The sequence below is a fragment of the Diachasma alloeum genome, unplaced genomic scaffold (genome assembly GCF_001412515.2).
Source record: "Diachasma alloeum isolate Michigan unplaced genomic scaffold, Dall2.0 Dall_scaffold_00209, whole genome shotgun sequence".
Taxonomy (NCBI): domain Eukaryota; kingdom Metazoa; phylum Arthropoda; class Insecta; order Hymenoptera; family Braconidae; genus Diachasma; species Diachasma alloeum.
This window is the reverse complement of record NW_021680374.1, coordinates 1,926,354-1,940,788: the sequence shown is the minus strand read 5'-3', so window position 1 is coordinate 1,940,788 and position 14,435 is coordinate 1,926,354. Positions and strand designations below refer to the sequence as shown.

Genomic DNA, 14,435 nt, shown 5'->3' with positions numbered 1-14,435 from the left:
TGTACTCGTAACAATTCGAAAAAAAGAGAACGACCTGAGTAGAGGACTCGAGTGGGACGATTATAAGTCCAGTGTCTACAGTAGGCTGTCGACTGGCGCCAATCTGGCGGTGGTCATTGGAAACTTGGCTGCATAAGCCCCCGGCCTGTGGTATAGTCCTCCACCACTCCAGTGCGTATAATACCGAGCGGCGGAAGGAGGCTCGTAACACAACTGCCTCTCGGCCTCTCGAGATACTTCACGAACGGTCTCGTGTTCAGTCTGTACCAAACTACGGTACCCTAACCTAATAGTGAGCCGTTGCTCGACGGCACGCTGTCCGCATCGCGCCAATTCAAAACACAAACAAACAATTTGCGAGATTGACTGGAGTGAGTGATTTAACGGGAGTTAGTTGAGGGAGAGGATAATTAGTCGGACTTTGGTGATAGTGTTGTGGCATTTGTTTATCCACGCGGTGTTGTTCCCGGTAGATTGCTGGGGTGCAGTGATTATTGTGAGGTGCCTGACCTTGTAACGACCCCGCGACTGCGCGCGAGGGACGGAGAAGAACTTTGATTGAGCTTTGAGTTTTGTTTACAAACGTGGGTGATCGATTCGAGGGACTTTACACGCGGATCATGTGGTTTTCAGTTGGCTCTTGCGTGGAGGTGGCTGGGGGCGAGTGTTAATTCATCATTGGTGAGTTTGTTTATTTATAAAAATATTTTTCAAAACAAATAATTACGTAGGGGAGAGTGAGGTAAAATGGACACTTCAGACTTTTGTTTTAATTACTCATAACTGAGAAACAAATTTAAGAATTGAGCTCAGTTTAGGCTCATCGCAAAGGGAAAGAATTGTTCTTTGCAATGAAAAAAAAATTATTGAATTTTATCAACGTTTCTACCCGTCATTAACATTTTAAACAAAGTCAAAAGTGTCCATTTTACATAATTTCTTTTAATTCTAATTGTGAAGACGGAAATGGAAAGAAAAATAAATAAAATAAAATAGCGTAAATTAATCTAGTACAGTAAAATGTAAAATAGTGAATTATTTCGGTGGAAATGGGCTAATTTTTGTTATTTTTCCTCTTGCGGGAGGAATTAATCACCGCGAGGAGAGAAGAATGATGTTGATGTACATGTTCACTCTCGAGTGAAATAAAAATTCTCATCGATAAATCCCTCCACGCGCCGAAATCAATCCGTCCATTGACCCAAATTGATTCGCTCCGAATTTCAGAATAATGAATCAAACACTCCAAGAGCACATTCCCCTTTCCCCTTTCATTCATCTTCAATTCAGCCCTCGTCCCCACGATTGTGCCCATAAATCGTGAATTAAGAAAATTGCCTGACGCGTTTAAACGAGTTAAACCACCCCCTTAAACTCCTCGGAGCTGTTATCGATGTCAACGTCACGGAAGTGCGAAGGTCGTGTACTCAGCCGTTTCTACTCAGTCAATGGGAACGGATATGCCGATGTAATACACCTTGTTGTTACGATTTGTGTATCGAGTGTCGTGATTATCGTCTTACGTATTACCACATGGGAAATTGAAAGGGAGAGGGCAATCAGCCGTTGCCGGGCATCAATTTCGGCCTGAATATTTTCAGTATTGGAACGAATTTCGTTATTAGAAATTTTAACGTAATTTCGAGCAAAAAAATTTGAAATTTTTGCATGAAAGTAATTCAGAGAATTAAATTGACTGAAATTCGCGAATGTTCGAGCTTTCATTGAAATATGAATAACTTTTTCGCATGAAAAGGTTCGCCATATCAAATTTTTTAGGCGAATGACAAATTTCGTGACCGATTTGACTTCAAATTCAATGTAAATTCACAGCATTTAAAAGTCAGGTGCAGCTATTACTGGAATTTAAAAAATATTTCAACATTGCAGATAAAAATTAAGATTTTTGGGATTTTTAAAATTCAGAGGTTGAATGGAAGCTAATTATCTTTTGTTGTGGTAGTAAAACTACGGAAATTCAGGCTTGAAACGCATTTGTGAGCCCGTTCTCATTGAATTTCAATGCCATTAGGACAATTTGGCTGTTGAAACATTCTCTATTGAGTCACCACGCACCTTTCCCCATTTTTCTAGTAATTTATCTTTAGAAAATGATTTTGACATGACGGAATCAATTGACCCACATTTTTTAGAAAAGAAATTCCATTGCAGGGCGGGCGCCTTAGAAATACTCCTGACAAAATTTCCATGTCATTTGTTATTAAAAAAAACAAATGTTCTTAAACTGGTCCTTAAACTGTTTATTTTGCTTGCTCTTGTTTTCATTCTGCACTGTTGAAAAAAATTGACTGAATTTTCCGAAACAAAACCTTGAATTTAATTTAAGGGCAAACAGTCATTTTCAAGTGAAATTCAAGAAATTTCAAGTGAAAATGAATATTCACTATTCAATTCCCTTAAATTTTCCGGAAATTCCTTTAAAATTCTCGGAATTTCAGGAATTTTTCAAGGAATTCCCTGAAAATTCAGATGAATCTAGAATTCAAGAAGAGTTTTCTCCGAATTTTCCTGATTTTTCATTAATTTTTCCGGAATAATTAAACTGAAATATAGTTTCCACGGATTTTTCCACGAAATGATGAGTTTTCAAATAGAAAATTCCTTGAAATTTCAGTGGAAAAGTTACTTATTATACATTTCCAAGAGTTTGACCGGAAATTTCCCCGAAAAATTGTCAACAATGTGCAATTTTCTTCCTGAATGGCGCGCGATAATCTCAAGTCCAGAATTTTCATGCCCAATATCAGAGTCCATCAGAAGTCACCGTTCTATTCCCCCTGGACTCCTCTCTCCGTGTGTTTGGTACACACCAGAGAGACATGAATTATTTATCGTGGCGTGTTGGTCGCTCTGCGCGGAGTTCGGCTCCTCGTCCGTGATGCTCGTGCATACACTGAATAAAAAGGGAAGGGAAGGAAGTGAGAGAGGAGAACTCGATCACGATTCCAGGATAGACGTTACGAATGGCTGTTTGTTGTCTTCCGTTGACTCTATTCAAGTCCCAAGTGATCTTGTAGCTGTTTGATGATTCGAATAATAATAAACTCGAGTGTATAACGTTAATTGATTTCAAAGTGTTCAGGGATTGTGGGTGTTTGCTCAACACCACTGGGAAATCAATAGTAAAGATTAGGGTCAAATGTTTTCGACAGCAAACGCGAAGGAAACTGATTATTATCGTCATGAGTAAAATTAAATTATTATTAATCTTATAATGCCACAGATCCCTAAAGCCATAATTTTTTTCTACAAATGATTTTACCAAACAAATTGCATTTGCTGCCAGAATTCAATTAAAAATGACTGAAATTCACATTTAAAAAAATTTTGAAAGGCATTTTTATTTTTGGAGCACACCAAATTATGATGAGACTTTTATTCGGATTCTTTAATTCTCTCTCGGCTATGAAACACGAGGAAATTGCACATTTCAGGCTGCCCGGAAATTAGATGACTCTTTAATATCCCGGAAATATCAGTTTTACCATAAACAAGGCTTCACACCGATAATCCGATAGTTTTCGATCGAAATCCAATTATGACGGTTGGAGGGGTAGGGGAATTCTACGCCAATGGCACACATGGTGAAAATAAACAGGGCACCCAGCAGGCAAGGCCAGCCTGCCTCCCCCATTCTCATCTTTCCTCGTTCAAAAGAGTGCTCCCGCTGATTGCCATTGTTGTTCATCCCCACAGTTCCGATACTCCCCGACACGAGTGGCCGCTTACAAAAAAACAGCTTGACTATTTCACGCTCAAATGAAGTTCACATGGGTCACCCACAAATTATTACGTGAGACAAACAAAGATAAAGTATTTCGCCTGTTGCAATCGGGGGCAAAAAAATGTATTTAGCCTTGGAAAATCTGGGTAATTTATTCAGGGCTGTTGGAATCCATTCAGGTGGAAATTTCGCCATTTTCTAACCTCCGAGGTATCCGCAATTTTCATAAAGCAGCTGAGAAAAAGGTCGTGGATGATTGTATGGGGGCCATTTATGTGCTGTCACGTTTCAGCATTCAACTTCGATCCATTCTCAATGATTTCACGATAAAATACATGATTTTTCTTCAATTCTCATGCCGCGCCAGCTCTCCTTGCGCGTGTGGTCCCCCCCAACACTGCTCTGTCTTTTAATCTTGAGAAGAATGTGACGGCTTCCGCCTTCGAAAAATCACGTTTTTGGGTCGAGCGAAGCTGTGAAGGTATAATGTAACTGAAAGTGTCCCCTGCGGTTGTCAAAATCTCCACGGGAATCTTCGAACTGTGTGATCCTGCACAGATTAGACTGTTTCCAAACTCCTGGCGAGGTGAATGCCACGATTTTTCGTGTTATTTTCGAAATAGTAATTATATGGATTGTTTCAATGAGAAAAATTGAAAAATCAGCAGTACTTTTCGTTCGTAAAACCAAGAATTGCGGTCTTCCTCGCATTCTTCGTGCAATTACACTTCCCCGGCCCATTTTATCCTCAATTTTATCAAGACATAAAAGAAATCCCCCGAAACTCTTTGCCGTCAAATGTGAGTCGAGATTAAGTTTACGTCTGAAAAAAGGAACAGTCCATTTTTCTCCATCCTCTGCAGACGTTTTTTTGCGCTCGTAAAGCCCTCGAGAGACATCAAGTCCGCATCATGCAAAGGACGTATACATTTCTCGCCATCTGACTTGTCTTGATATTTACGGATTTTATTTTTTTACCAATGCTCTTGCACCTCCCTCCCCTTTATCATGGACGATTGCCGCTTATCATCGAGATTGAAGTAACACACCTCACTCGAGTCAGAGTCCCCTCACTTTATTTTCTCTCTCCTCGTCTCCTTTTTTACGGTCCATTTGTCTCTTTCATTTTTTTTCTCTTCACTCTTTCTCTCTTTCTTTTCACGTACATGTGGAACTTTCTCATTGTATACATGTGGTATTATAAGAGGTGGAACCAGTTCTACAGGGCACCCACGCCCGGCAGCTTAAAATTTTTCGAAGGTCGAACCCTAAGAAAAAGGAGGAAGAAAAAAAGAGACACATGGGTGAAACAATAAAACTACTAACACGTGGCACGCATCTGGAGTTTGCGCACGCGTTCAACACCATTTTAGTCGGGGGAAAAAAAAGAAAGAACAAAATTGGGGTGGCCAGCCGAGTGATTTTCTTGTTTTCTCCACTCGTGCATCTTTTCGTTGCACACTCGGTCGTGTAGAAGGGGATGATCACTCTGGGATATGAGTTGATGTTTCAATTCCCAAAGAATACAGAAATTTTATGGAGAATGAGGGATGAAAAAACAGTGCCCATTTAAAAATGGAGATTGAAAAATTTAATTAAACCATGACATCACATGAGGTGGATTTTTTGTACTATTATAGTGGAACTTTCACGAAGTACACCCTTCATGACTTCTCTTGTTACGTAGAAAATGAACGTTTTTATTCAATGGGATTGCCACAAGATCCAGATTCATTCTTGAAACTGAAACTCCGGAGCAGGTGACGTGAGATGAGCTCCGGTGGATGATCGGCAATGACAAATCAATGTTTGATGGAAGATTTTGGCTCAATTGAAACTGGAATTGATTTAATTTACGTTGGTAGTTCCTCAGTTGTGGTTGGAGGAACATCCGTCGGAGTTTCTTCAGGAGTCGTTGTAGAGACAACAGGGGTGGTAGCTGCAGCCTCCGTTGCAGCATCTGTAGTGGTAGTAGGTGCAGCCTCCGTTGCAGCGTCTGTAGTGGTAGTAGCTGCAGCCTCTGTTGCAGCGTCTGTAGTGGTAGTAGGTGCGACGGTCATTGCATTGACATCAGCGGTACTTTCTGCATCAGCCGTGGTAGGAGTATCAGGGGTAGTAGGGTCAGCTGTCGTTACAGGGGCAGCAGTTTCAGTGGGTGAAACGGTCGTTACAGGGTCAGCGGGGTCAGTAGGCGCGACGGTCATTGCAGGGTCACTCGTGATATCGGATGCAGCAGTAGTTGTAGGGGCTGCAGAGGTAGTAGATTCATCAGTCGCAGTAGGTACCGCAGTCGCGGTAGGCTCAACAGTCGTTGTGGGTGCAGCAGTCGTTACAGGGTCGCTAGTGGCGTCGGATGCAGCAGTTGTTATAGGGTCAACAGTGGCAGTGGGTGCAGCAGTCTCTGCGGGTACAGTAGTCATGTCAGGTGCAATAGTGGTAGTGGATTCAGCCGTTGTTACATCGGTAGCAGCGGTAGTAGGTTCAACAGTCGTTACATCTGCAGCAGTGGTAGTAGATGCAACAGTCGTTACATCTGCAGCAGTGGTAGTAGGTTCAACAGTCGTTACATCTGCAGAAGTGATACCAGGTGCAGCGGTCGTTACATCTGCAGAAGTAGTAGTAGGTGCAGCGGTCGTTACATCTGCAGAAGTGGTATTAGGTTCAATAGTCGTTACATCTGCAAAAGTGGTAGTAGGTGCAACGGTCGTTACATCTGGAGAAGTGATAGCAGGTGCAGCGGTCGTTACATCTGGAGAAGTGGTAGCAGGTGCAGCGGTTGTCACATCTGCAGAAGTGGTAGTAGGTGCAACGGTCGTTACATCCGCAGAAGTGGTAGTAGGTTCAACAGTCGTTACATCTGCAGAAATGGTAGTAGGTGCAGCGGTCGTTACATCTGCAAAAGTGGTAGTAGGTGCAACAGTCGTTACATCAGCAGCAGTGGCAGTGGGTGCAGCAGTCTCTGCGGGTACAGTAGTCATGTCAGGCGCAATAGTGGTAGTGGATTCAGCCATCGTTACATCGGCAGCAGCGGTAGTAGGTTCAACAGTCGTTACATCTGCAGCAGTGGTAGTAGATTCAACAGCAGTTACATCTGCAGCAGTTGTAGTAGGTGCAACGGTCGTTATATCTGCAGCAGTGGTAGTAGGTGCACCTGTCGATACATCGGCTTCAGCGGGAGTAGGTGCAACAGTCGTTACATCGGCATCAGCGGTAGTAGGTGCAACAGTCGTTACATCGGCAGTAGTGGTAGTAGGTGCAACAGTCGTTACTTCTGCAGCAGCGGTAGTAGGTGCAGCAGTCGTTACATCTGCAGCAGTAGTAGTAGGTGCAACAGTCGTTACATCAGCAGCATTCGTTACATCGGCAGGAATGGTAGTAGGTGCATCAGTGGGGTTGGATGCATCAGTAGTTATAGGGTCAACAGTGGTTTCGGATGCAGCAGTCACTGTAGGCACATCAGTCATGGCAATTGCAACAGTAGTAGTGGGTGCAGCCGTCGTTACAGGGGTAAGGGCAGCAGTAGTTATAGGGGCAATAGTGGTAGTAGGTTCAATAGTCGTTGTAGGAGCATCAGTAGTGTTGGGTGCAGCCGTCGTAACTTCTGCAGCAGTGGTTACATCGGCAGCAGTGGTAGTAGGGACAGCAGTCGTTACAGGGGCGGCAGTCGTCACAGGGACAGCAGTGATAGGTACATCCCTGATTATAGGTACAACGGTCGTTGCAGGGTCATCGGGGGTGTCGGATGCAGCAGTAGTTATAGGGGCTTCAGTGGTAGTGGGAGCAGCAGTCGCTTCAGGTACAGCGGTCATGGTGGGTGCAGTCGTCGTTATAGGGACAGCAGTGGTAGTGAATGCACCAGTTGTTGTAGGGGCATCAGGGGCACTGGGTGCAGAAGAAGTTACAGAGGCAACAGTGGTTGTAGGTACAGCAGTCGTTACAGGCACAGCTGTCGGAGTAGATGCTGTAGTCGTCGTCGGAGCTACAGAAGCCATTGGTTTCTGAGTAGTCGTAGGTCGAACAGGTAGAGCAGTAACACACCGTCGAGCGTTTCTGTTGAAAGAGCTCAATTGTTTCTCCAATTTGAGATACGATGCAGTATTGCATCGTTCAATTTTCTTGTTAGCCACAGAGCTATCCCACTTCTCAGTTCTTTTCAGTCTTTCTGCCTGGTTTCTCCATGATCTAACGTAAGTGGTCAGTGTGTCCTCACGCAAGCCACTGCACAACCCTGGAAACCTCTTGTTCTGACATTCCTTTTGAATTTTTTCAAAATCTGTTCGAAATTTTTTCTCTTCCTGCAGGTGGAAAGAAAATATCACACAATTATTACTTATTCATACTCAGACTTTCTTTTGCGCTCGAATGATTTACAGACCCGCAGTAGATCGCCAAGTTTTCTAGTTATGTCTGCATAGTTGGGCACATGTTGGTTGAAGCACGACTTCAGCTCATCGAGATCTTCTTTCAGAGCCGCCTTGGTTCTTGAATTCAGTGGTTTTATGCATTTTTCTACATCTTTCCCATTCGCCCGAGCTCCCGCAACGAGTGGCTTAAATAAATAAATGCAAAATTGAAAATTCATTATGTTTCACTCGGAAAATAAACATCAGTACTTCATTTCATTTTACTCACTGCCAGTTGTTGAACACTAGCGCTAGCGAAGTCAACAGCGCTTCTCCTTTTGCTTTTATATTCATCTATGAGATTGCGCTGAGTATTTATCAGATCAAGTTTATAGTCGTTCAGGAAACTGTGGACATTGTCGATGAGATTCTTTACCGAGTCCGCCTGGACCTTCAATTGGAATTTATTAATCAAGCAGATCGAATAAAATACTGGCGCCCAAAAACATTAAGAATGTAATACTTACGAGGCTGATACCGATGACTGCGAAGAGGAGGAATGCGTAGGCTCTCATTTTGGAGTTGATAATGATACCTACCATGATTTCCGGGTATTTTTATACGGAAATTGTGACCCCCCTCTTTTCTCCCATTTTCATGCACAAACTTTGATAATTGTACCCTATACGGCTGACGACTAACGAAATAGCTCTAGAAATTTGAGTACACAAAAAGTGAAAAATCAATATTGAGTAATTGAGACAATTTTAACCCGCAACTGTCAACCATGGGCACTTATTCTCTCTCGTATTGATCTGCCATTGAATTCTCCAACATGCAATGCTGAATAATTATCATGGATTTGCTGAAATTCATCAAAATAGTGATCGATAATTCAGCCTAGAATGATTTATCTCCAATAGGTACACAGGTTCATCTTGGACAATTGTTTATCCATCAAAACGATAAGTTGATCACGCTATGCTAGCATGTTGGTGAAATTAGGGCAATTTCGTTTGAGAACGATAACATTTCCAGTACATCCAGTCAGCTTCAAAATTCCGGCCCTTCACACGTGTTTCTAATATTTGTCTTTGGCATCGCATTCATGAGTTCATCAAAATTCTGAATCGCCAGTTTTGGCTGGTCCATTGATTCAGCCGGCCAGAGTAGGATTGCAAATTACAGAAATATTTCAGTCAATAGTTTGGTCGTCAGTCAATTGCTCGAATAATTGTTAACGAAACGCGGATATTGAAGTATTTAGGTTACCAAAATATCTCTAATCAAACAGTTACACAATGCGCGACACATTTTTCTTGTTTCACTATCGCGTTATCCAACAATGATTATGAGTGTGCAAGTCTTATCAAAAGCAATAGTCGGAAAGAGAGTGTAACGAATGAAATTTCTAGTAAATTTTTTTTTTCATTTTGTTATTGAAAGTTTATCGCAAGTTTCTAACATTATCGAGATTTTTGTCGAGGGTTTAGATGTAAAAAAAGGATGATTGCAAATCAGGTCCGAATACGAAGAGAGAGAAAAATACGAACAGTAGTTTTTATATTCTCTCTGTCTCTACATCCTTCCATTGGATACTTGACCGCGTAATTGGGGACAATCTCTTTCGGATATCAGTTGAGATCTCAATTGCTGCAGGAAATGTTGAGTTTTCTTAGTTTTAAATTTATCAAGCTCTAAGCTGATTTAATTGTCTCGATTGTTTTTAGATTTTTTTTGTATTATAATAATATATGAATATACAATTGGAAGTAAGTGGTCGATAGTATTTTTTTAATCATTTATTAACAGCTAGAATTATTTTCACAGTTTTAGAGGTAAAATAACATTGTATTTTCGTAGCCTTTAATTCAATAGGGTTACACTGTTACAAAAAATTGAATTTCCATTGAAACATGAATGTTCAGTACCAAATTTCCTGACTTCAATTAATTTTCCTGGAATAATTGAAGTGAAGTTTAATATTTCCATTGATTTTACCACAAAATTTTCAATTTTCCATTGGGAAATTCTTCGAAACTTCAATGGAATTGTAATGTGATAAAAATTTCCAGAAAGTGTACCGGAAATTTCAGACAAAATTTTTAACAGTGTCCAACGTTAAACGTTATTTTTTTTGTTCTCACCAGAAACTGTCAACTCGTCATAGTTGTTCCCTTGTATTGCACAACATTTAATAATCGCCGTAGGTTCACCAGAATATTGGATGGAATTGCGAGCGGCGGGAGGAGTAATTGCCATCGCATTATCAATCTAACATTTGCGCAATGAGTGACACATCTTCTTTCACAAATATTTTTATTCAGAAATCATTGTGAATCCATACATTTCATCGAATTATGCGCTCAAAAAACTAACTATAACGATAATTTCGAGCATTTCGCTGACCTTTGGAGGTGCTTATTGGGCAGCTTTGACGCAAGCACGAGCATTCCGCTTTGCCTTCTCAACTTCAACTTTGAAGTCCTTCAGTGGGACGACTATACATTTGCCGATTTTAGCGTATGACAGACCAAGAGCGACAACAACCTGTCCCTTCAGCTTTCCAACACCTGCCAGATAAACTCCAACGGCCACTGAGACTTTTGGGATTCTCCTTGCGATGCATGCCCTTGTGGCGATTTCCTTCTCACCTGCACATTCAACTTCAATCTCGTTTATTGTAGCCAGGATCTCGGCACCTTTCTGTAAAGTCAAACATCAAAAGATATATGAAGTATGGGCTCCTGATCTCTTAAATTGGTTTAATTTTTTTTTCAAATTAGATTTAAATTCATTTTTTCATTAAAATTGATGAAGAAATGGGTAAATAGAGCAGAGTAAATTGCGAATTATCTCTGGATATTTGAGAATGGAATGCAACTCACAGCGAGTGATACATCAATGCGGTCTTCAACAGGTCTGGCGTCAGGAGTATTATTTTGAAGGCATTTCTCCAATACAGGTGAAACTTTGTTCTGAGCAGCAGTGAGCTCTCCTTCAAGATTTGTCAGGCACTCGGGACCCTTCCCCTCAAATTCTTTCCTAGCGGTAGCCACTGAGTGGGATACGATACCCCTGAAGTTCTCCATAAAAGCCTGGAGCTTCCTGTTCTGCTCTTCTGCGACACGACCCTTGCGCTCTTGCAAGGCGTTCTGCACGCTCTGCACGGTCTCATTCAGATGGCTCATTACCGGAGAGACACTGGCTTCATTCTGGAATCATCACGAAATGCCCAAATGTTTTTACAATTCATTCGACGTTTGCATCAAATATTTTCAAATTTTTTTTTAATTGATTCAGGAAATCAAGTATTTGATCAGTGGAATTGTAGATTATTCTGGAGGATTTTTGTTCTCTCAGAGTTGAGGTGAAGTGATGGAATTCGTAAAAAAGGACACTTACCTGGCAGACGAAGACAGCCAAGACAAAAAGAATTACTCCGCAGCACTTCATATTTTTGTTGAGATGTCAGTTGCTTCTCGAATGAGGGAATTCGATATTTGATGCCCAATTCATTTCGCATGGCATTTATATACGCCAAAATTATCTCCCACTCTGTTTGATCATGCGGTGCAAACAGTAATGATGCGTGGTTAACGAGGATTGACAATTCCGAATACTCGAGATATCAATCTGATATTGGAGTTCGGTACACAGTACTATTGTTTTTCGGCTGACTCAACGCGGAATCGAAGGTGATTGATCCAATCTGATGACCAGTGTCAACAGTGGAAAACCAGTATGAAATTCACGAATAACAAAAATGCTTATAGAATTATTATGAATAATAATTTACTTGAGAAAATATAGAAGAATAAGAGTTGAAAAGACAAAAGTAAAACAAAAAATGTGAATAATTCCGGAGATTTTTATTTGCGCATTCGAAAAATGGAACCGATTTCACTGTTGGATGCACCGAATTTCAATAAAAGCGAACATTAACTCGTTTTAATGACTAACTGGATACAGAACGATAAAAAATATAACGTCCAAATAATTTTTTAAATCAGTTCCCTGAAATTAAAAAAAAAATAACCCTTCAGTGAATTTCTTATCATAGCGAATTTTTCTCCTGCGGTCGACTCTCACTCTGGGCGAGTCAAGAATCCTCGAGAGGATCCCGAGGAATCCGTATAAGGTGATGGCCTACTACCTCGCTCCACGCATATCCGTGAATTTTACACGTACATAATCCCTACCGATAAAGTGAGGCCACTCTGTCCGCACATTCAAGCTGCCCCTTTCCCATCAGCCCAATGTCCACGTTAAGGCGCATCAGTCAGTCCACCGGTACGAGCTAAATAAATCCCGGCCGCATGTGCTTACACCGCGAAAAAAAGAAAAACCGTGAAGACTGACAAGTACCGAAGCAATATTCTCCCATCCTCGTTGTCGCTTTATTCTAGTTTTATTCAAGTGTGCGTACAACCTCGTGCGCGAGTGGGGTTACTTTCTCGCCTCCGGCAAGGCAAAACGCATCTAGGCTCATTTCAAGTGAAACGTTTTCCATCGTTTTACATGTAACGACAACGAGACCATAAATATTTAAAGGACGCCCCATAACTGACCACTGGCTTGTTATTTTTATTTTATTAATCGTAAATGCGGGGCTATTTCCTTGACTATTCATTCATCATCTCACAAATGAATGGAGCAAACAGAGATATTAAACGGCTCATGATCAAACAGAATTCGGCTGGTGATGCGATAAGAGTCGACCCCGTTTGTTAATATTTTAATTTCCACACATTTCACCCGCACCCATAATCAAATAGCGGGTGCACGAGTGTTGATTTTCATGGCAGTGACCTTCTCGTGTGGAATCGGAGGGCATTCGGCGGGTTTTACCCTCCACATAACTGCACACAAACATTTGCAAAAGTCTGAATTTTTTAATTTGCCTTTGACATTGAAAAAAACGTGTGATGTGCAACTGTGGGTTAATTGAATCGTCCTCAGTTTCACCTGCCATTCAATATTTTCACAGTGAATTTAATTCGATTATTTTCATTTCTGAGATGTTCAATCGTTTGAAAAAATTCGAGACCCACATTCGCCGCTGCGTGTGGATGAATAAATGAACATCATATTCGTACATAGACACACGTGCAAACCGTTACTTGTAATTGCTAGAGGTTTGAGATAATCTCCTCACAAATTTCCTGGTATGATATCAAATGGATATAAACAACGTCAGCATCATTTTAGTTTTTACTCCAGCGATCACTCGCCATCTCTTGTTTCGACTTGGCGGGATAAGGCGGGACTGATAATTAAATAATATGATATGTTTTGCATCGGGGCGGAAGGGGGGGTGATAAAAGTGGAGGGTGACACCGATAGATTGGTTTCAATCTCGGGACACCTGTATTACCTTACTTCTGGGTATTTTTCGGATCGGTTCGCCGGTTTGTTGGGATATTTATCGATTGGATGTTTTATAGTGGATCATAGATTAGATGTTTTATGTGCTCTAGATAGTGGAGGCGCGATAGCGAGAGGCAAAGTTCATAAAATCGATGGTGGATGTGGTCGGCTGAAGGAAATCGGTGAAGGGAAAACGAAATTGCGAATTTCGGGGGAAATTTAATGGGATTTCAAATTTTTGAGCAGCATGAAGTCGAGAATTCTTGAATTTACTCAAATTTTTAATTAAAACATGAATATTCGTCATCACATTGCGATGAAAATTTAATTAATTGTGAATTTTAGAATTTATTTACGTAAATTTTACTAATTTCAATGAACATAAATTTATGGTTCCCATTCAATTTGTTCGTAATAAATTCCCTAAATTACAAAAAAATTGATTCTCACTTTTCTTAATATTTCCAAAAAATGAAAATAAGAATGCATGAATGAACATTTTACATTCGTGTTTTCACGGCTGCAGTTAACAAATACAGACCCGACGCTCATCTCTCTCCGGAAAAAGGGTCTCCGAATGGAATCGAAGAGTGAGGGGAGTGCGTTAGGGTCATGGGCTCTGAATGGTACCCTTTGTACGAGTCTTTTACTCAAGCACGTGCTCCAGCCGCAGCCACTCAACCGCGCCTATAACATGAATATACATATTCCTCCCAAGAACAAGACGATATACTATTCCGTGACCCATTTCGTTGTATTTACTGGCAATGGTACGCGAACAATGCCGCGCGTCCCGGGACCCGTATCGGTTTTAATCTTTTGTTCGGGAGTTTTTGTGTGAGGGAGAGAGAGATTTTGCTCTCTGCGGATTTTTTTTTCGCCAGTGGGTATTGTTCGGGGGGAAATCCAGCCGGAGAAAAAAAATATTGCAGAGGTCCTTGGATCGCGTGCAACCCTCGAGCAACGACATCGTCTGG

The 14,435-nt window shown here is 41.2% G+C and overlaps 3 protein-coding genes across 4 annotated transcripts in view; 1 reads left to right on the top strand and 2 right to left on the bottom strand.

Moving 5' to 3' along the window:
- The first annotated feature begins 228 nt into the window (after positions 1–228).
- The window catches only part of LOC107036518 (semaphorin-5A), a 70,712-nt gene continuing 56,505 nt past the window's right edge, over positions 229–14,435 (top strand). For both annotated transcript variants that reach the window (XM_015254539.2, XM_015254538.2), the window contains exon 1: positions 229–681. The gene's annotated coding sequence lies outside the window, so the exon portion shown is untranslated. The remainder of the gene's footprint in view (positions 682–14,435) is intronic.
- On the bottom strand, positions 5,599–8,690 carry LOC114841110 (mucin-2-like). Its single transcript, XM_029125986.1, has 4 exons — positions 8,616–8,690; positions 8,378–8,539; positions 8,121–8,294; positions 5,599–8,040 (listed from the first exon to the last, which is right to left on the bottom strand). Exons 1-4 carry the CDS (start codon positions 8,688–8,690, stop codon positions 5,599–5,601), a joined length of 2,853 nt encoding a protein of 950 aa, XP_028981819.1.
- Positions 10,510–11,579, bottom strand: LOC107036378. Its single transcript, XM_015254319.1, has 3 exons — positions 11,494–11,579; positions 10,977–11,303; positions 10,510–10,794 (listed from the first exon to the last, which is right to left on the bottom strand). Exons 1-3 carry the CDS (start codon positions 11,542–11,544, stop codon positions 10,510–10,512), a joined length of 663 nt encoding a protein of 220 aa, XP_015109805.1. The 5' UTR covers positions 11,545–11,579.

Excerpts from the sequence above, each read along its gene's own strand:
- LOC114841110 (XM_029125986.1), bottom strand. The coding sequence starts at position 8,690 with ATGGTAGGTATCATTATCAACTCCAAAATGAGAGCCTACGCATTCCTC. Across the intron at positions 8,295-8,377 it reads CTAGTGTTCAACAACTGGCA|CCACTCGTTGCGGGAGCTCG; the intron begins GTGAGTAAAATG and ends TATTTATTTAAG. Across the intron at positions 8,041-8,120 it reads AACTTGGCGATCTACTGCGG|GAAGAGAAAAAATTTCGAAC; the intron begins GTCTGTAAATCA and ends TTCCACCTGCAG.
- LOC107036378 (XM_015254319.1), bottom strand. The coding sequence starts at position 11,544 with ATGAAGTGCTGCGGAGTAATTCTTTTTGTCTTGGCTGTCTTCGTCTGC. Across the intron at positions 11,304-11,493 it reads TGGCTGTCTTCGTCTGCCAG|AATGAAGCCAGTGTCTCTCC; the intron begins GTAAGTGTCCTT and ends TGATGATTCCAG. Across the intron at positions 10,795-10,976 it reads GCATTGATGTATCACTCGCT|AAAGGTGCCGAGATCCTGGC; the intron begins GTGAGTTGCATT and ends TTGACTTTACAG.